Source organism: Pomacea canaliculata, linkage group LG3, assembly GCF_003073045.1.
Source record: "Pomacea canaliculata isolate SZHN2017 linkage group LG3, ASM307304v1, whole genome shotgun sequence".
In the NCBI taxonomy this organism is placed as follows: Eukaryota; Metazoa; Mollusca; class Gastropoda; order Architaenioglossa; family Ampullariidae; genus Pomacea; species Pomacea canaliculata.
The window spans coordinates 35,313,237-35,334,010 of NC_037592.1; the positions used below are offsets into that span (position 1 = coordinate 35,313,237).

Genomic DNA, 20,774 nt, shown 5'->3' on the forward strand with positions numbered 1-20,774 from the left:
CCTTATAGTATCTGTAGTACACTTTTAAAAAAGTTCCTCAATTTGCAGCGAACTCGTCTAATTTAAGTGATCAATCTTTTTCAAATACAGTAAATGTCTTACAAAATCATCATATGGGTGCAGTAAAATTTCGACAAACGTGCTCAACTAGTGGTACAATTGCAGTCAGAAGCCACGAGTGGTAATGATCAATGAACAGAAACTTGAAAGTTTTTGAGGTTGATGATGTTTTGATTTGCTGTTACATCCAGAAAGCCGAAGTGACTTGTAAAGGAAATCGCTGTGCACAACACTTACTGAATTTATATCGTAACGTATCATGACGTAGTCATCAAAAATAAACAAGGCAGATCGCACTGAGCGAAACTGCTTCGCGCCGCTTTATTCCGCAGCAATGGCGACTGAATACGAAGATTTCAAGGAGACTACCCGAAATTAAACATCATCACTTCATGTTAACAAAAATAGTTTTTTTAAATAAATATTCTGTATCTAAACTTATTTTTAAGTTTAAGCATCTTAAATAATGAACACTCAACTTTTAAACAATACTAGTTGCTCTAATTTAGGCACACAGTATTTTGAATAATAACTGCTCCCTCTCGCAAAATCACTCACTATCTCGAAGCTATTTAAGAATATAAGAATATTAGAATTTTGTACAGTGATAAGAAAACAATTTGAGAATCCCACTGTAAACATGTCACAGGTAAAAACACTTTGATACTTGTATACGTATTTCCTTCTTTCAAACGAAAGTTTTAACCAATTAATAAATTGTTATTTGTCTTAGGCAGCAATCGTATCCAACCTGCACTAGCCTGCATATTTTTTGCAATTTTAAATACGGCAAAAATGAACTAGCGCTTTTGGCGTTTGTACACGCCCCCTCATCCGCTTTATTCTTGATATTTGATCTTGAGGAGCACCAGTGACAAACCTATGCAGCTTGCAGTTTTGTATAAAAAGTTGGCATTTCGGTTCCTTTCGAAAGAGTGTGTGTGTGTGAGAGAGAGATAGAAAGAATTAACACTCACTCTTGAGAATGAACATATAATCAGTCACAGCTTCGACCACGATCGACATGTACCCATAATCGATTCATCCACAACCCGAAGTCGATTCGTCTACTGAGTACAGCAGTTACTAGATTTAGTGTAATGACACGTTTGTTGCTTGTTTTGTGTAAACAAAACGAAACGACAATTATTTTTCAAATTAGTCACGTACGTATATATATATATAGCTAGGTCAGCCGTTGTACTGATCAGTACTAATGAATAAATAGACCCTGTTTGAAGTAATGTGGCGCACTGATACCCATATGTATGAGGAAAGGAAAATATAATTATATTTACTGCTTATATAGTTTAATTTATGCAGTAGGAATTAAAGCATTTGGTATATGGCCATGCTTTTTAAGCTAAAAATGTGAAGCATTAAAAAAAAAAAAGCTAAATATTATAATACAAAGAAAATTCTGATTTATATTGACTTGGATCCAATTGTCTCTCTCTCTCTCCACATACACACCCAAATAATTTAAGTAAACAAGAATGGAGAGTACATCAAAATTCATTTATTTTTGTGGCCAGATTATCACATAGATGATGATAATTCAGGTCAAATTGGCTATAGGCACCATGCAGGTCAAATTAACTTAGGACTGTGGTCAAATCAACTATATTGGCTATGTCTTGGTTGAATCAACTGGCTTCCACATGATCCAGGATTGTACATCACTCCCTTAAGTTGCGGCCCTATGTTTCTCGAAGAGTAACAAGGAATAAACTAAACACCATTCAGAAGACATGACAAACAGCCCAACAATTAGGCTTGAAAAGCTACACTGAGATGCATACAGTCAAACAAGATGAGACCAAACAAAAAGACAATATAAGTAATACTTTCTGAACAAACAAGTGAGATTGTAAGGCTGAGAAAGAAGAGGGGTGTCGAAGTGTAGTGAAGGGCAGAGAAGATTGACAGTAATGTTTTTCGAAAATAAGACAGAAGAATATTAAACTTTCTGTGTTCAAGACATTTTAAGCCACATGCATTAATCTCTCCTCAGGCCAATTGTACGTATGTTGCATGATCAAGTACAATTTATATATATTTTTTAAAGTCTATATGCAGAGTTTTTTTTATCCTATGCAGTCACTCCATCATAATATATGGTGGTGTAGTACAATGCTTGTAACAGGATGTAACCATAACTCAGTGGCTGTATGAGTGAATTTGTTATTTTTTGTTTGTTTTTTTGTTTTTTTTTGCCATTGTTAACAGGATGGGGATTCCAGTGAAGTGGCGTACGACAGTGAATCTGACGAATTGGATCAGAAATTCTTAGACAATGTCACAGTGAAGACTGGCTTAGTGCCAGTTTTTCGTGTTTCTGTCACAGAGGCTGTCAAAGATGGCTCAAGTTTACAGTTTACCATCATGTCCTCTCGTACAGAAAGAGAAGGTGGTTTGGTGGTGACTCGTCAATTTGAGGACATAGAGTGGCTGCATCATCAACTTGTAACAGGCAATGACACCAAAGGCCTCATTGTTAGTAGTTCTTAATCGAACCCTTTTCTTTAAACATTTTAATGGCACATGTTTCTGGGCAAGCAAGATGTGTGTAAGAGATGTGAGATAATTGGAAAAAATGTGTAACTTTTGAAATATTTAAAACAAACCTTTTCAGGTGCCTCCACTTCCGACCAAACCAGAATTTGATCCAAAAAGTGCAGAATCAAAATCAAAGAAACAGCTTGGTCCTGACAGCAATATTTTGAAGCCAGATGATTTTGATTTGGAATGTAAAGCTATTCAGAAGTATGTATAAAGCTTAACATAGCTAATGATTGGCAGAATACCCACAGTAATCAAGATCTTTGTGAAGAGTTCTTTATGTTCTTTCAGTTCCTAACAGTATAAATTGCTTCTTTAATCTCCTGGACTTACGATAGGGTTACATCCTGATAAACCTAATTGTACGTTAAAAATATTTCAACTCCAAGATTCAGAAGAGCTTCCAAAATGTCATTGCTTAGCCTGATCTACCTTAGCTGTGCTCAAAAGACTGACATTAGCCAACAGCTGGGAAGAATTAGGTAACACAAACTCAAGCATCATAAGAGAAGATTGCACCTCACATTATTGCTAGTTCAGGAAAAGATTACAGTTAAAAGATTGAAGTATGGTTTCTACTAGATGTACACCACTTTCATACATTCATCAAGTAAAAAATTGTGTGTAATCAAAGTTGAGGGCTATCTGATATGTATATTTTCCATAACTTTCAATATAATGTATATAATGTAATGAGTTATAGTGTGTAATATAATGTATTAATCTGAAACCTTTAAGTAACACTGAGCATATTCTAGGGACTGGAAGTAGCAGTGATCATAATTGTTTTTATATCCTTGTCAATATTATCAGCTGATAACTAATGCTTTTCAGGTACCTTTCTTCAATGTTATCACATTGTGTTCTTGGAAGAGACGTGAACTTGGAGCGGTTTTTGTCAGAGAAAGATGTAAGTCGATTTCTGTCTTCATTGTGGCTAATACTAATAGTAGCAGTGGGAAAAATACTTCCCTAAGTATTTGGTATAGTGCTGGTATATGAAAATGGCGTTTGCTTGGTTGTGAATGTTAGAAAAGCTATGTGTATCTCCTTCTCATATGCATTTATTTTTTTTTTTTTTGGTATGGTGATAAACTCACATTTTAGGCTTCCATTACATCAGGTCAGCAGGTCAAGACAGCTATACTAAAGCCACTACATGATTCTAACTTCTTATTCTGACTTGGAGAGCTTTGATGCATGCTGAAGTTTTGTAAACGCAAAGGAGAATCACTTTACTTTACCTAATCAAAGAATTCCACCTTTTTGGCTTCCACCATATTAGTCTATGAAATAGATGCAAAGATGGTCAAAATAAGTGATTCGCCAGATTTTTTAAAATGTGAAAACGTTGCTAGATTTACTGGTAGCTTATTTTTATCCTATACCAATGGACTTTTTTCCAAACCAGGCACCTACTAGAACTAAAATATCAAAAGGGATTGTGGGAAAGCTGTCACTGGCAATAGACAATGCTAGGAAAGGACAGCACAAAGTAAGTGAGACGCACGACATGATATATAATATGGATTATGTTTCTAGATGTAGACATGCATTCATTAATTCATGCATATGCTGGTACATGTGTGCATCTGTAATATACTATATAGCTCAAATCTTCTCAGCAAGAATTTAATTTGGAAAACATTATTTCATCCTTTGAAAAAAAAGCATTGTAATTGTTTCCTTTTATGCTCAGAATACCTGTCATTTATTGTGACTATTGACCATTTACTTTTGATTACATTTTTTATGCAGGAGTGTTTTTTCATTTTGCAATAGCTTTAATGACTTCACTAATAATAAAGTAATTCTAATAAAAATGTATTTTTCATGATTTTCTGGTGTGTTAAAGGATATTGATGAATATTTTGGGAAACAAAGGGAGTGGTGCACAGAATATAACAAGGCTGCCAAAGAAACATCGCAGGTACATTTAAGTGACTTGTAATTGAAGGGCAAAATCATGAGTTAAATGATTTTTATATTTGGTACAAAAAAATGTTTTCCTTCTTAGTGATTTAATTCTCTCTGTGATCAAGCAAAAATTTATATATGTGCAGACACAAATCCATAAAACCCTTTAAAGTCTTACTTTTGAAAAAGAAGCATGATATATTTTGGCCTTTAGAACCAAATCCACACCATTTACTCAATTGTGACAGCATATAAAGTAATACATTTTTAATGTATATAACTCATCAACTTCCACTTATGATAAGCAGTTCTTTGTCTGCAAACATAGACATGAGCAGAAAATTTTCAAAATAACTACAAGTTTAGCTGTTGGTCAGCAGCCCTACCGAAGTTGACAGTTCAGTCTTTCATCACTGAGCTAAAGTACAAAATGATGGTTAAATGACTACTTGGAGTGTGCTTAATGGTAGCAGTTCATGTTCATACATTTAAATAAGAAATGAAACTGGTTCATTTTAATCCTCCATGTACTACTGCATACATGTGCATACATTTATATGGATTATTGTACATGTGCAGAATATTTATATGCACATGTACATGAATTCTTTTTCTCATCCTACTCTCTCAGCTACCAGACACTTTCTTAGTACGCTCACTGAACTGCGAAATTTGTTACATACCATTCAATTTATAAGCGTTTTATTTTTTTCCAGAATTTTAACAAAATGGTACAGGCCCAATGGCGTAAGTATCTGTGCTTTTGTAATGTAGGAAAATTAAATGAGTTATGTAAGTATTGGAAAACATTATAAATTTGATGTTTTGGATAGCTCTAAATACAGTTTTTTTAATAAACCACAAAGTATATGACATGAAATTACATGTACCAGACATAAAGATCACTTAAATTACATTTTTTGAAAATTATTGCAGGATTATCTGCAGCAAATCGAAATTTTGCAAATGCTCTTCGTACTTTGTCACCTTCTGAAAATGAATCAACCAACACTGTAAACAGGTCAGTCTGGTAGGACAGCCAACCTTGCTTGCGGTCTTCAGTATACAAAGTGGCTTTAAAAATTAAAAGTTGATGTATTTGTTGATGTCATGTCAGTCATATTATTATTATTGGGCATATGTTGGATTTGTTGTAGTTGTATTTTCTATGTTGTAATTTTCTTTCAGTAAGTTAACATATATTTTATTTCATTCTTAATATCTGTTAGAAGCACACAATTATTATTGGTAAGGTTTATTTAGGAAAAAGTTTTAAATTGTAAATCCCACCCTTACCCATCCTGATTCCCACACTGTTTATTCTATGTTTGCTTTAAGAACATTTTGTTAAAGCTTATATTAGGATGAGTAGTTATCAAAGATGAATGCCTTTGAACAGTGAGTAAATATCCCAAACTTCATCATGCTTGTTTACCTTTTTTTCTTCTGTAAGAAAAAAAGTTCTTTTCAAAAATAAAATTTTGTGTGTGCAGAATATTCTCCAGATTTGCTGAGGGTATCGAAAGTGCACAGGTAGACAATTTTAATTTTATCATCTTTAAGGTCACACAGGGGTTAGTTTTTGAAAATTTCACTATGCTCTTGCACAGGAGAGACAATTTTTCCTGACTGCTATTGTACACTTTTGGCTGCTGGTGTATGGACAGAGTACAAAATGATGTTAAAGCTTGAGGTTATACTTTGGGTGGTGCTAGTCAGTGTCAGTAGGTAAACCTTTGTAAGATTTTGTTTTGTTGTGTTTATAGATATTTAAAGCGAAAAGCTATTTTATCTCAGAGAAATTTCTATTAATTGCCTTTATCAGACTTGTCCCTGTCAACATGACATAGTCATTGCAGTAGCCAAGGATGCTACCAAGAAAGATAACTCTTACCCTGTAACAAAGGGGACGCTTTTGGTCTGGTCGCTCAGAATCTTGATGTAGCTTTATTCTAATCTTACTAAAACTAAATTTACTTTGGGAAAAATAATTCCTATTTCACAATCATTTTCTGCTTCTTGACAATGAGTTTTTGTTTTTTTTTAACAGAAGGGACTGGAGGTACAAAGCAGAAATGATGAGAATCTTCTTGGCTTTGAGCTGGATCTCTTGGCCCGCAGCATGGAGTCAGTCAGAGTAAGAAAGTGCCAGACCAATTATTTCAGATCTTGATGGATGGGGGAGTATTTGAATTTAGATCATTATTGTTTGTTTATTTCTTGTAGTTCTTTCAAGCTCTTTTGAGAGAGAAAGAACAGGCATCAGCAAGCAAGGCTTGTCTTTAGCTGCTCTATCCCTCTAGAGTCAGATATAAATATCCTTGGAAAATGATGCTAAGCATAATCTACTATGGGCATTTGTTTCCCTATTTGGGTGTATCCACCAAAACATGCCTGGACTAAATTTTGCAGGAAATTAATAAAAATGCTGAAAATTTAAGATAATTGATGGTATGTGTGGTTGCTTTCATAAGAAAAGCAATCAAATAGTGAGCCTGAATGTGATAGGAAAATATGTGCATGTACTGCAGGATAGAACAGCTGTTCACACCTTTGACCAAGCAACCCACTCTGCAGTTACTATAACCACTATAGATTATTGTGTCTTTCTATAAATTCATCTATCAATCTGTTCCAAATTGAATGATGATTTTTGATACATGTACAAAATGTTTTTATTATTAACACCTTCTTGTTGTTAATAGGAAATGTTATCATTCACACTTTCTTTTTCTCAACAGGAAATGTTGTTTCAAAGAACTTGTTTACTTGTAAACTATGAGGACGCAACTCGAGCATTAGAAAAGGCTAAACCACTTAAACGACAAGCAGTGAGTGAACTTCTCTTGCTTTATATTCAAATGGCATGCATCCTCTTGCAATAAATATCTTGATATTTCAGCTATGTAACAGATTTAACAAGATATGCTGCCTTATAGGCAATGATGGTGATGACTAATACAGTAAGGGACTTGGCCATCAAGGGAGATCACAGTTTGGCTTTAGTTGTTTATGCTCCCTTGCAGTAGGATATTTCCTAACATAAAATATTAATTTAAAGATCTTGTTCAATTTAAATATATATTTAATTATTTTGTATTGCATCTGTGTCATTTCCGCAGGCTGAAGATGCTAAAATGACAGCAGAGTCAGAGTATACAAAATGTACAGAAACTGCAAGGAAAGAGGTAGGAAAGATAAAATGAAACATGCAGATCCATAACTTTCTAAATAAATGTATATGTATACATAGATAATAAATGCTTGAATTCACCAGTTGCATGCACACACACACACATGCATGAATACAGAGAAAGGAGCAGATACAGATATAAAAAATTTTATGCAAATTTTTCTTTATTATTTTGCATTAGTAACTTTGTTGTTTATATTATTTACACATCAGTCCATAACTGTTCTTGTTTGGATTCTGTTCAGTTGAGAACCTTCATGCATCAGAGAGTACTTGCCATGCAAGATGGACTTTCATTATTTGCAGAGGCGCAAATGAAGACATCACAGGATACTTACACACTTCTGATTAGAACTTTGAAAACTATTCAGATTGAAATGTGAACCAGCATTTATAAAATAAGTTTTTTATATTCATCCACAATTCTGCCTTTGTTCATTTCCATTAATCATAATCATTCAACCCTTTTGACTGGTTGCAAGAATTAAGCTTGTACAGTTTGCATGTCTCATAAACATAAATTATGTCACGACGGCTGAAATACATCGGAAGCTTAACTTATGTTACCTAAAATGTTTCATATTGTGAAGATGATACAATGATAGGAATGTATATACTGTCTTCTGAAAAGAATCTGTTTGTTTATTTTGAATAACTTTCATGGAAAAAGAAAACTAGTACAACATACAAGTAAAAGGATCTGCTTACAGAGCTGAAAAAAATTATATCAAAGGTTGTGCTGCTGCTGTAGGACATTGTAATAATACGTCACTCTAGCCTGTTGACTCTGTAAATGCTCTTCTAAAAGACTGACCTGAATGCTACACATTTTTTAAATGATTAGTTTGTTCATTACAAGATACAGTACTCATTTTTCAAGTGAATAACATTGTTACTTTCACAAGACATAAACCCTTTAACACCACTGTTCTTAGTTGTTTGAAAAAAAAAGATCATGACATTTTCCAATCCCACCATGTCTCAAAAAAGGCCGAACTGAAGGGGCTGCCTAAAATCAGGTCCGCTGGCAAGGTGTTGTTGTGGCCCTATGCTCCTTGAGGAGTAACAAGGAATAAACTAAACAATGTCTCAAAAGTAGGTTCACTATTCATGCAATGCCCCATTAGCATGAGCTAGAAGTTCATCTTTTGGTTTGAAACCAGAGACTAAAATCTAGGTCAGTCTACTAAAGTTTTTGAAAAAATACACTTCTTTTGTGTTACAGGTTAGAGACAGTGCTGTTTTGTTTTGTTGAGCCATCAGGAACGTTGAGCTTAATTTTGTTTTTGACATGGATTAGTCTTTAAAAGGCTAGAAATGTCAATAGAATCATGGACTGTATAGATGGACTGCTGTCTGTCTGCCGAGACCAGTGCTTAGCCTCTTGCGAAGTTCTCTGCTGTTAATCTAACAATGTTAACAATGAATGTGACTAAACCGGTAGCTTTGTATACACCAGCCTTGTTTTAGTAGTTAACTGGAAAAAAATCATCTGCAAGCTGTCCAGTAATACAAGTTTGTGATAGAATGGATTCAAAGAGCTGACATTCCTAAAAGACTGCCGATGCTAAAAGTGAAAAATGTTGTTACAGTGCATGGGCAGTTTGATGCCCTCATAATGTAGACTTATGATTGTTAGTTAAACTCTTTCAAAATACTCAGTGGTTATGTCTATACATTGTGTTCATACTCAGGTTCTTGTAAAGATGCATAAGTATTTTGCTTCTTTAATGGGTAAAAATCTTTTCAGTATTTCATAAAACATTGGGCAACGACTGTTTCAGCTTGTTTGCTTTTGTCACAAATGTTGAATCCATGTTGTACATGCCAAGTAAATGCATGTACCTAGGTGTGCACATGTGCATGCACACACTCACACAATCTGTTGGTTAGATATTAATCATTGTAGCATGTCTACCTTTTATGTGCACTTTATTGTATATATAAGATTGTGTGGTGTTTTTGCCTGTTCCCAAGGCGCTAGAAGAGTTCCGATAAAAATTACTTATTGTAAGACAATTTAAGAATTTTCACTGTTTAATCTGTTCCAAGAAAGCCTCAGAGGAGCAAATTTTTACCTTTGATAACAAGTTTTTGCATTTTTATGAGAAATATCATTCCATTGCTCTTTTCGGGTAATGCTTACAAATTTTTTGTTATTTTAGAGTGTGATGCTCAAAATGATCACGTCAATGTCTTTTCTGTTTCCTGGTGCTCAGGATGATCTGTATTATAGTGGTTAAAGTGTCTAACATGTCTAAAAGGAAGCATAAACAATAGCTGGCAAACATTTTGCAGTTTCTGTTGTAGCTTCTTGTTGTTACTTTTAAAACTGGCAGTAATGCAGCTGTGATTTTGGCAATAAATTAAGACCGTGATGGTGATACTGAATGTGAAGGCACACAGTGATGGTGACATCACTGTATCCTTGTGGATGTTACAGTGCCTTTTTTATAAATATTTGTATACCATTAGCATAGGTTTATTATATGTGTACATGTTGATGCATATTGAGTGGCCTTATTATTTGCAGCATAGGTCATGTTTAACTGCTACACGCTAAAGCAAATTTTTCCCCTTAATTCGCTGTATTACAAATTTTTGCAAACTTTTGCAGACTTGATCACGCTACATTTTCTGATCACAAATGGTTTTGTGCAAGAAAAAAATTCATTTGCCTTATAATGTTTTTCATTCTTAAGTGTATAAATCAGCTAACAATTTCTTCCAGATCAATGTAACAGATATTAATGCTTAATTATTGGTGCAGATTGCAATAGTATGTATAAAGTCCACATGGATGCCAAAGATCATAGATATGATACAATCAAAGAATGCATTTATTTCAATTTGAAATTTAATAAGATTTAAATAATTTCCATGATGTAAATTTGCACCAGAAAAGTTTTTTTAAATAACAATAAGAAAAAAGGAGACATGAGATTTATCAAAATGAAGTCCCTCCAAACATCCTCTGCCATATTTAAGATTGCTCTCTGTCAGGAAGAGAAAGGCATGAGGAAATGGGAAAGGCTATGTTTCCTTGAGATGGTATGTTGCTTTCTAAAAAAATAAATCTTACACAATTATAAATGCCAATCATTGAAAATAACCTGCTGTAACATTCCATATGGTGAAATTAATGGTCTGCCTTTTGTTTGTAACTATTGCAATGAAACTATTTGAACCACTTGCATGTGTGACTGATTCATTTGTTTGTTTGCATGTCTAGTGCTCTTTTTCCTTTTAATACTGAACTTTGCAATCTCACAAACAGCTGTAAGTTAAATGCCTGCTAGCTGAGTTGGTGTTTTAAGCACACAGTAATGCCAAGAAAACCAAGATTTCTTTTTTTAAGTCATAGTTAATATCTGTTTTAATGTTCTTACCAGAATTTCTACAGCTAAAAGAATTTCTATTTATGTAGACAAATTTTTGTTACTAAAGTTAGCAGTTCCTTTAAGGCAGACCTCATCTGAACTAAACTGCACTACAGTGTGTCTTAAAAGCCATTAGTTATTTTTAAAATAGTACTCATGAATATATTGTGGATGACACACATTAGTATTGTTTAATACTGACGGATTAAATAAATGCAACACAATGAAAAAAAAATTCAACTCTTCTTCTGGCATGATCACAAAAACTACACGTAAACACGAACGTAAACAGCGAAATTAGGTTATCGATATAAAAATGTGCCTCAAAGACTTTAAATGATTCTTCCATGAATTGGGGAGTAATTCATGCTGGGGAGTTGGGGTCAGATTTTTGCTATGGTGGTGGTCATCTCCTTTCCAACTGCCTATGGTGTTTGGTACATATTAACAACAGCTGGGTCAAACGGGAAATGTTTGCTGCACGGAGAAACTGCACGCAAGAAACCGGAGTTTTTGCCTTTCATCATAATTTTTTTTTTCTGAATGACAAAGATCATTCTTTTCATGCATTTCTGTTATGAAACTTTGTTTGCTTTTGCCTATGATACTCAAAATGATTACAACATTGTCTTCTTTCTTAATGGTATAATAAGTAAAAAAATCAAGCTGATAGCATCAAGATAGTTATGTCCATCTCTAATGTCTGAGTTATAAAGATATAATCACATTTTTACAGAAAGTCAAACTCTGCAAAGAGATATCTTTGCTTTGAGCACATCTTTTGATGAAACCGTTGCCACTGGCAATGCCAGTCTTGCCTGTACTTCCACAGCTCAGGATATGCTTCCTTGGTATCTTCATTACCCAACTGAGTTAAAGCTGCTTCACCTTCAGTTGGCTTCAAATCTGCTTTATTGCATCGGTTTCTCTTCCATCTCCTGCATTCATATGATGGCTTCTTGTCTTGGGTTTGACTGTTGCCAAGAGAATCTGGACTGGCAGGATCTTGACCTATTGACATCTCATTATCCAAATTAGGCTTTGAAGAATATTGAAAAAATCTCCAATGCATCCATTTGCTGTGCCTGTGGTCAGGAAGAACGTTTTCGTTCTGTGGAGCTTGTTTAGAGTCTTCCATAGAGGCTGGCTGATCTGTGAGAACAGCAGTTTCTATCACAGAAGTGAAGGATGTGTTCAGTTATTAGACCTAAAAGATTAAAAAATGTGATTAAACTTATTACCTTCTATAAATCATATTACAGCAATTAATTTACCCATTTCCCCCCACCATATAGAAACAGTGAAAGATTAATTGGCTAAGTATTGTGAAAAGTGGCAGTGAGAGCTTGGATGTGGCTAAACATTGTTGCATTACTATATAAAGTCTAATTCATGTAGCTGGTTGCTTATGTCAATGTTCTTGGGAGCAGTTGATGACAAATAGATGCAAATTTTTCTAACATGAAAAGAAACTTAAAGGTAATTTTTGTGAATAAATTTTAAAATGTATATAATTATAAGTACATAGGATTAAACATGTATCATATAAACATATAACATACAACTTAACAGCTAATTTAAAATATTTTGCTTCTATTTAAATGAGTTATTGTTACCCAAAGTTTAGGGTTGTATCCTTACTTTCATTTTAACGATAACGTCATGAGCCAAAAACAATTTAAAAAATAAGCTTTCAAAGGCTAACTTTTTCAAACGGCACTAGATGAAAAGGTAAAGGTTGATATTGACAGAGTAGTGGAGTGATTAAAATTGTGAACGTTCGCTATTTTAAATAGTCAATGCGCCATGACAAAGCCAAGGGTCACACGTTATTTATAAAAAAAAATGTGAGAAAATAATCATTTGCTTACCTTGGCGCTTGAATGATGATACAATTAAATTGCTGGTTGGTGCTTGAGAGTCGATGCTACTACAGGTGAAAAGATCGTGAAGCTCTGTCAGTCAGCCGAATTCGCTGAAGATCAACTGACGAAACAGTCGTCTGGTTTCATTTATATGCATCTTTATGACGAAAGAGATACATTCGTTGCATGAAGCTTAGCAACACAGTACAAACTGTTGCGTGATAACACTTCCCGAGCGGAGAGGACTTGTTTACCTGCATGACGAAAGTCGCTGATCTCATCAAGGGAAAGAAATCTGTAACAGAGGTGAGGGGTTTGTGATGAATTACCTCCCTCACAATAGCAACAATCAGCTTCACCCTAACAGTCATATACCGCCTGATTATCATACAGTAGTATAAAACTGCCCAGCAGGCGGAAGGACCTATATACGTACAAGGCGAGAGCAACTTTCGTCGGATAAGGTGTGTTTATTTTAGAGTCAACAAATAGAACCAGCTTAAAGAGATCATTTAGAATCTTACCGACTGTAGTCAAAGACGAGATTTATACCAAGCTTTAAAGTCATAGGGTGGGCTATTAAAAATGAGTCTAAATTTGAACTTTTTTTTAAGTATTCACGGGTACTTTAATGCGTGCAAACACGACCAAATGTTTTTGTAGCTGGCCACCATAGATATGCAGTGGAATGTGACTCTTGATCTCGGTTGTATGAGGGCAGAGGTGACAACAAAGGATTCAGAAGTTCACAGCAGGAAGATAATACTAATAAAGACATGCAGTTATATAGTACATTCCCTCACAGGGTAATCAGCTCAATGCTCGATCTTTACAAAAGAGAACAACACAGGAAACTATACATGGGAGATATTAAGATATGACAATCGTGTGGAGTAAAACGACAATAAATGCTCGGAGCCTGGTGTTGCTTTTTTCACAGTTCAAGATGTCAGATTTAAATGGCTCAGATCACAAGCAATGATGACATCAAGTGCCGTCCTTACAAACTGAAGTGTTCTCTCAGAGTATTGTTCACTCCAAGACGAAACAGACTTATGGACCAAGAAAAAAAAAAAAAGAGCAGTGTTCATACAAAGTGCAATTTGTAATCCCCACACCTCAACCAGTCAAGCAACCTCTAGCACCCTGCTGTGCACCTACCCGCTAGTATTCTTTACACTGGGAGTATCGTGAAGTATTGAATATCTGTCTAGCTCACTTTCGCTGTTAACCTCAAGTGATTGCGGCTTTTGTTCAGTCTACTTTAAACTTTCAGTAGAATTAGTTTCAGTACAGTGCTTCATCCTGGTGATCATTTTACAGTAAAGTATTTCAGTATTTCTTCACTGTACCTCGAAAATCCGTCCATTCCACTTTTCATCATTCTCTTGATGGTAGGAAACGAACTCTGACGATTTTAATGACAGCTTTCATTTTCAGTCTACTGTTCAGTCAATCTGAATTCAAACGTTAGACAAAGTGATATCCCAAGAAATTACCTAGAAGGATTAACCACAGCCAGTGCTTCTGTTCGCAGACGACCGATACCCTTGATCCGTCCCCCAACCAGCCACTATCACCACGAAGATGAGAAGAAACGAGGGTTTGAGAGTAACCATGCGCAACGACACGAGAACAGATACTGACATTTGAGGGATCAGTTCCTGCACATTTTAGGAACCACCTGGATATTGATATTTGAGAGAAAACTAACATAATATTTGAGGTTTGTGGGAACGGAGGGGGGTTGAGGTTGGAGGTAACCGAATATACATCGTCGTCTAGCATGGCTATTGTCTCGGTAAAGGAATGTTGTAGTCTGTCAGCAGTAAGTTTACCTTTCCCCACCCCCACATAAGTAGAAAGGAGTGTCAAAACAGGTCGACGCCTGTTTACGGAATTCCGGACAGGATAAAACGCAGTCAATGTATAAAGACAAGGATAAGTAGTATATGCCACTTAAGCTACACCCGAGGTCATACAACGGCGCTGCGTATATGGGAATGTCTTTGATGTTAGCTATTTGAGAGGTGGTAAAGAACACAGTTCTCGCGTCTCGATAAACTGCCAAAACAAATAAATCAGTGCCACTAATGAAACAAACTATTTCAAAGTTCTCTCCAAGTCATTGAAAATTTTTCATTTAAAGAATTACCCCTCGGCATAGTTATATGCTGACCTAGCCGACTATAGATATAGCTATTTTTGGTACTACCGAAAAAATGTAGGTAATCAACACGTAGCGAAAATAATGAAAACAGCAGTATATCTGTTAAACGGGAATTGCAACACTTTACTATAACTTTCCCAGTGTCTTTTGTTTATTTTTTCTGATACTAGCGACCCTCTCTTAACTGCATGCTGCATGTTCCTAGACTATAATGGCCATCACGGTCCGTTAGTTAAAAGAAAGATGGTCTGGAAGTCTAAAGAGCATATCGGGCTACAGAAATTCGGTAAAGGTTTCTTTTGTTTTGCTTTGCTTTGTTTTGCTTTGTTTTGTTTTGTTTCCTCCAATTGAAGCTATTCGTGTACCTGTCGTCAAACACCCCTAACCCACTCTTTTCCCCCGGATTCCCACAAAAACAAGCCATTACGATGTCCAGTTAGTTTGGCAAAATTTTTGCTTGAGGGTTATATAACAACTTACTTGGCCGGACCAAGAGGATATACAGAAGAGTGCCATGAGGCTAACTGGGTATACCGTGCACCTTGCCCCTATGATCAGTCGCTCCACGTCCTTGTACCCACGTAGGGTCCTTTGTTAAGTGCCCACTACACAGCACCCAGAAACCAGCTTCTTCTCCCCGTGCCATGAAGCTTCCCTTCGGTCATATAGTTTTTCTCCAGGTCGGCTTTAGCAACAGCCGAAACCAAGCACTCGAGTGCTGACCTGTCTGCTAAGCATGACGAATGGGTGCAATGCCGTAATGCCTTCAGTCAGGAGAGCTGCCGTTTCCGGGTACGTAGACTTACAGACACAAGTGTACGTACGTGGGGTGCAGCCCCCGGGTAGTCATGATACCTTCAAGACTCAGGTTTGTGTTCAAGTACTGCGGTATCATAAAAGCACTCTCCAGGGTTAGTGAAATGTGTGTGTGTGCGTGTTTTAGAGACTAAAACATTCAAAATTGTGTGTTTCTGTAGCAAAGTGATATATACATAGAAATAAACATGAACAGTTTGTGTGTGTGCGTGTTTTTTTGTTTGTTTGTTTGTTTGTTGATAATGACGTCACTTGCCGTGGCGCAATGGATGCGCAGTTGTTTTGTACTCACGCTGCATGAACCTCTGGACTCCTTTTCCCGATAAACATCAGTTCCATGCACAGAAGGATACAGAAATCAAGGTGAGAAGAATTGCCAAAAGCGAATCCTTTTACCCTCCCCCCTCCCTAAAAAAAAACCCCTTTAAAATGAATTCAATTCTATCAGTACTAAAAAACAAAAAAATCCAAATTAACCGGCCTTTGTTTGTGACGGGCCTTCTTTGACAGACACATATTGTCGAAGGAAGGCCTATGTTTGGAAAAGTTTTTCTCTGATCGTTATTTAAAAATTTGAGAGACATTGTCAAATATTCGACAATGTGTCCTGTCAAGATCAGTGATTATAAATACTTGGCACAAACAACCCGTTGGTAATAATGTTTAATCATCGTCGGAATCAATTTTTCGTTTATCTTGAAGTAAAGTCATCAATAAGCGATTATGTCCACAATAATGAAATGCCAGCTTTTATCGCCAAGAGAGACAAAGTTGTAGGAGGGAGAGTGCTGTACTTTCTTTCGTTCCTTCGTTCGTTTTATTCTTTCCTTCGTTCGTTTCATTCTTTCTCTCAGTAATTAGTCGACTTTAGTAACGCCAGCTGAACAGCTGTACAGGTGAGACAGCAATTTTTAAGAAATTAATTATGTCGGTCCTTGCGTAACACGCCGTGAAATTCAACCTGGGCAAGAAGTCCCCAAAGGGGGATAGATAAACTCATTAAATTTTGGAAGGTGGTGGAGTAATCTTGTGTCGCCACAGAGCCCACAAAAGTATTTGACGACTCACTTTCCACTATGTCAAAGGATTGGCTGTATTGTAGCATACTACTTCCTTCATTTATCTACAGTATATCGTGACCTTATGACCCTAAGCCTGATTAGACTGGATTCGTCGTTAGTGGCGACGACTTCGTCATTTTCTTCATCAAAGTCGGTTTTTTTTTTTTTTTTTTTTTTTTTTTTGCTCCTTATCATCATATACTTTTCAAAATAACTAATTTTTATTTTCTTATAATAATGTTCTAAGCACATGCTGATTTTTTAAAAAATCTCTTTCTTCTAAAGATCCTTTTCTTTTTAGACAACTCGTGTCATCTGGACCGAATTAAGCTGTTGATTATTTTCCGCTGAGATATGATAACGAATACGATTTGCTAGAGTTGATTGGCAGTCATCTTTTTGTGTAGACATAACTACAGAGATCGTCACCACAACAAAGCAGACGGGACTGATACCATGCCATTTTCTTCCTCTACTCTCTTCAACAGGTGGGTCTTTGTCGCACACACCTGTGAATTTCCACCACCGCGATATTTATATACATAGTTATAACGGCCGCGATTCTGTAGGTATGTGACTTGGTATTTTTATTTATTTACGACGCGTATCATCTTCAGAAATTCACTCAGACACTTTCATTGTGTCTTGCACTGACAGAAAATAAAAATAAAAATCTCTGTCCATTATGTGACCATTCTGATTTTGTTTTAATTAAATTTTGTCTCGAGTGATAAGTCTGTATTCTTTTCAGTAACCGAGCTTGACATAGATGCTGCCACCACATAGAAACACTGTGCTTTTAATTTAACTCTTACCATTACACCCCACCATTGCCAGTGATTGTCTGCCTCACTAAGCTCTGAAAGAATGTTGGTGCAAGAGCGACATCAAAGCTCAACATAGACCTGTAGACCTCGTGACAGCAGATAAGTAAAGGGCTGACTGACGCCTCAGAACGGCCCACAGCACGAATTCGCCTTCGCCGAACGCAAAACCATCTATTTATTCACAGGTAAAGGGTGTACCCGTAAAGGAGAACCTTGATTTTCTTCAGCAAGGTGTCCACATTTCATTCCGGGTGGCATCTAGAGCAGATTGAGGCGCTGATAAGATCAGCTCTGGGTGTACTAGGCTCTTATTTCCCTCATGGTTAGTACAATTTTCCTATATTATTGTAGACTCGTACATGTGTTTTCAGATTCAGTTTGATATTTATTTGTTGTACATCGCATATCATCTAAACTTTTGTAGGTGATAGAAATTAACGTTTATGCAGACATCTCTTTCAAAATTTTTTAAATATGTCCTGAGACTAAGCAGGAAAAAAATGATAATTTTCAGTCATCCACTGACAAATAGATTGTGAAAACAAGCAAAAGGAGAAAACACACACACGCAATACCTTGTATTAGCAATACTAGAATAAAGATTACCAGCAGCTGATACACTTTCCGCTGAGCATTTACTACACATACCTGTCAGTAGCAGAATAATGGCGCTTATCAACTGTGAAAGTTTAACTGATTTTGTGGCTCCCAAAGCTGCACTTACACGTCCATAGACCTTCCCCTGTCTCTCTCTCTCTGTCCCAGCCAACGAGAGGTGTCAGCCTTTATTTACATTTGACCTGACAGTTTCATTCCGTGCTAGACAGCTTCCTGGGTTCAGACTTTGAATTAATCTTGGACAGAGGTTAGATTGCCTGCCTTGCAAGATGTCGATACACTTCAAACACGACTTCGTGTTCTTATTTATTAATCAATGAGGGTTTCATGGTTTGATGTGGCCGTATATCTGCTCAACATGTGTGCTTTCACAAACCTTCTTTTCATTTAAACTACACAAGCTAATCTTCTCTCTACCCCTCCTCTCTCTGAACTCGTCGCCTTCTCGTCGTTAAAACATTCATCATTTACAGGTAAAAGATGTCAGAAAGCTGTCGGTAGTTTAGCAGCAATAGCCTATACACACGACAGAAAAAAATATTTACATTGTTTATAATTTTATGATAAGGGATAAGGACTTATATATATATATTCCCTGGTGTGTGTGTTTGAGAGAGAGAATGCGTTCTCCTTTTCTCGATTGATTCGTCCGTCTTCCCTTAGTTGTTAGTTAATCATCTTGTTTGCCAATATCGTTTTAGACGGAATGAAATTTATATCCATGAGAACTTTTATGAATATTATGATCATCCAAATACATTTTGCATCTTTGCGTGATGAATAACACTGTTTCTGTAATGTTCTCTCTCTCTCTCAAGGAAGCTACATGTCCACCGCAGAGATTCTTTTGTAGCTTCTTCAAAACACATCGTCCAGACCTTTGGTTGTCCGACTTTTTGCCTGAACCTCACCATATATTCAACAAGAAAATGCTGGAAAAGCTGCGTGCACAACTTCATCACCCTACGACCACCAGCATCCGTCAATAGACAAAGTGTTATTTACCTCCAAGAGAACAACCTCTGGTCTAAGATCAACCTCTTCTCTGCCTTTGAGTGCGCGTGACACATGGGGACATCGCGTGCAGTTCTTTCCATTTATGTGACGCCCCAACTGTCAACCAGACTCCCTGGAGAAGCGTTTGGTTTGACATATGAGTGTGGCAAGAGTGTGGTCATGTGAGTTTGAGGCTAGTCACAACCTAGACTGACGTGCATGGGAAAAAAATCTTTCGCACATAACTTTTTTGTGGTCTCGCGGTTGCTCTGAGCCTATCAGCCGACGCCAAAAACTGGTTTCGTTCATGATATCAGTGCGTGTACTGGATATTGGCACATCACCCAGTCTTTGCACTGCCTGTATTTTCTGATACCAGCTAATGAAAAACAGATGCATCAAGGCTGCGAGCTTAATTTTGGAAACGGTTAGACATCTCCATCTTGGCAATGTGAACTGTGGAATGCAGACCACAAAAAATATATACGCAACTTCAGAGAAGTTGTGAAAAGTCGAATATATCAAGAACGAGACAAACTAAACTCCACCAAAGGATAGTTCTACGTTCTCAACAGTAATTAGTATAAGTGCGGGGTTAAACGTGTCAAAGCTGCTCCAACAAACGAAACCAAATGGCGACGATGAAGAGAATACCTCAGAGACCATCCAGACCCTCCACGCCGGCTGCAGGTCTCTTGCTGCGCAGAAAGACGCAGCGCGACAGCGTCAGCAGCAGCTGCAGGCACGTGCATCGCGCTACCCTTGGTGACTGTGTCTCAACCTCCTTTGCCGCTCGTGACCGACAGGCCGCCACGGTGACGTCACCCTCCTACTTCCTGCCGGAGGTGACGTGCAAGAAGCACACGTCCTTAACCAGCACCACCACGCATTCGACGGGAGACTCGGCGGACAAGAAGACGTCGACGTGCGACTCCGAGCAGTCGGCCATCAACCCAACCCCCTCCGCCTCCTGCGCCAGCTCCAGTTCGGATCCTGCTGTCTACACGGAGGAGGAAATGGAGAGAAGGAGGAACCTGGAGAAGTGTTTAACGTGGGTCCACTCGCTTCCTGACAAGTTCTCCAGCATGCACATTGTACAACAAACTGTTTTCGCTGCATCTGATAGCTGAACTGGTGCACCGGAACCTCAGAGCAAGGATGGACGTCGGCTCAGCTAGTTAAGAACCATAGATCATAGCTGGACATGATGGTGTGGTGGTGATGAGCGTTCGGCTGTTGTTGCAGCAGACAATAGCGGACATCTGGTGTTAATATTGTTTATCTGACTTCTTCCAAACACAGAACTACA

At 37.0% G+C, this 20,774-nt stretch overlaps 2 protein-coding genes and 1 long non-coding RNA gene across 5 annotated transcripts in view; 1 reads left to right on the plus strand and 2 right to left on the minus strand.

Annotated features, from left to right (window-relative positions):
• Positions 1-542, minus strand: part of LOC112559178 (nuclear pore complex protein Nup98-Nup96-like) — a 28,674-nt gene extending 28,132 nt beyond the window's left edge. The window contains exon 1 of one of the 3 annotated variants that reach the window (XM_025230187.1): positions 298-542. The gene's annotated coding sequence lies outside the window, so the exon portion shown is untranslated. Of the gene's footprint in view, position 1; positions 61-102; positions 276-297 lie in introns of those variants that run through there. The other 2 variants (XM_025230188.1, XM_025230189.1) reach the window with 2 other exon arrangements.
• A 68-nt stretch (positions 543-610) lies between these two features.
• LOC112559179 (sorting nexin-5-like) lies at positions 611-10,924 on the plus strand. The gene is made up of 13 exons (XM_025230190.1): positions 611-709; positions 2,290-2,556; positions 2,696-2,826; positions 3,457-3,532; positions 4,034-4,117; positions 4,478-4,552; positions 5,256-5,286; positions 5,476-5,560; positions 6,033-6,072; positions 6,590-6,676; positions 7,281-7,370; positions 7,662-7,727; positions 7,978-10,924. The coding sequence occupies exons 1-13, from the start codon at positions 701-703 to the stop codon at positions 8,113-8,115; spliced, it is 1,179 nt and encodes a 392-aa protein (XP_025085975.1). The 5' UTR covers positions 611-700; the 3' UTR covers positions 8,116-10,924.
• On the minus strand, positions 10,555-13,272 carry LOC112559181. The gene is made up of 2 exons (XR_003098297.1): positions 12,984-13,272; positions 10,555-12,319 (listed from the first exon to the last, which is right to left on the minus strand). It is a non-coding gene; the product is annotated as an uncharacterized LOC112559181 (long non-coding RNA).
• Between the last annotated feature and the right edge of the window lie 7,502 nt (positions 13,273-20,774).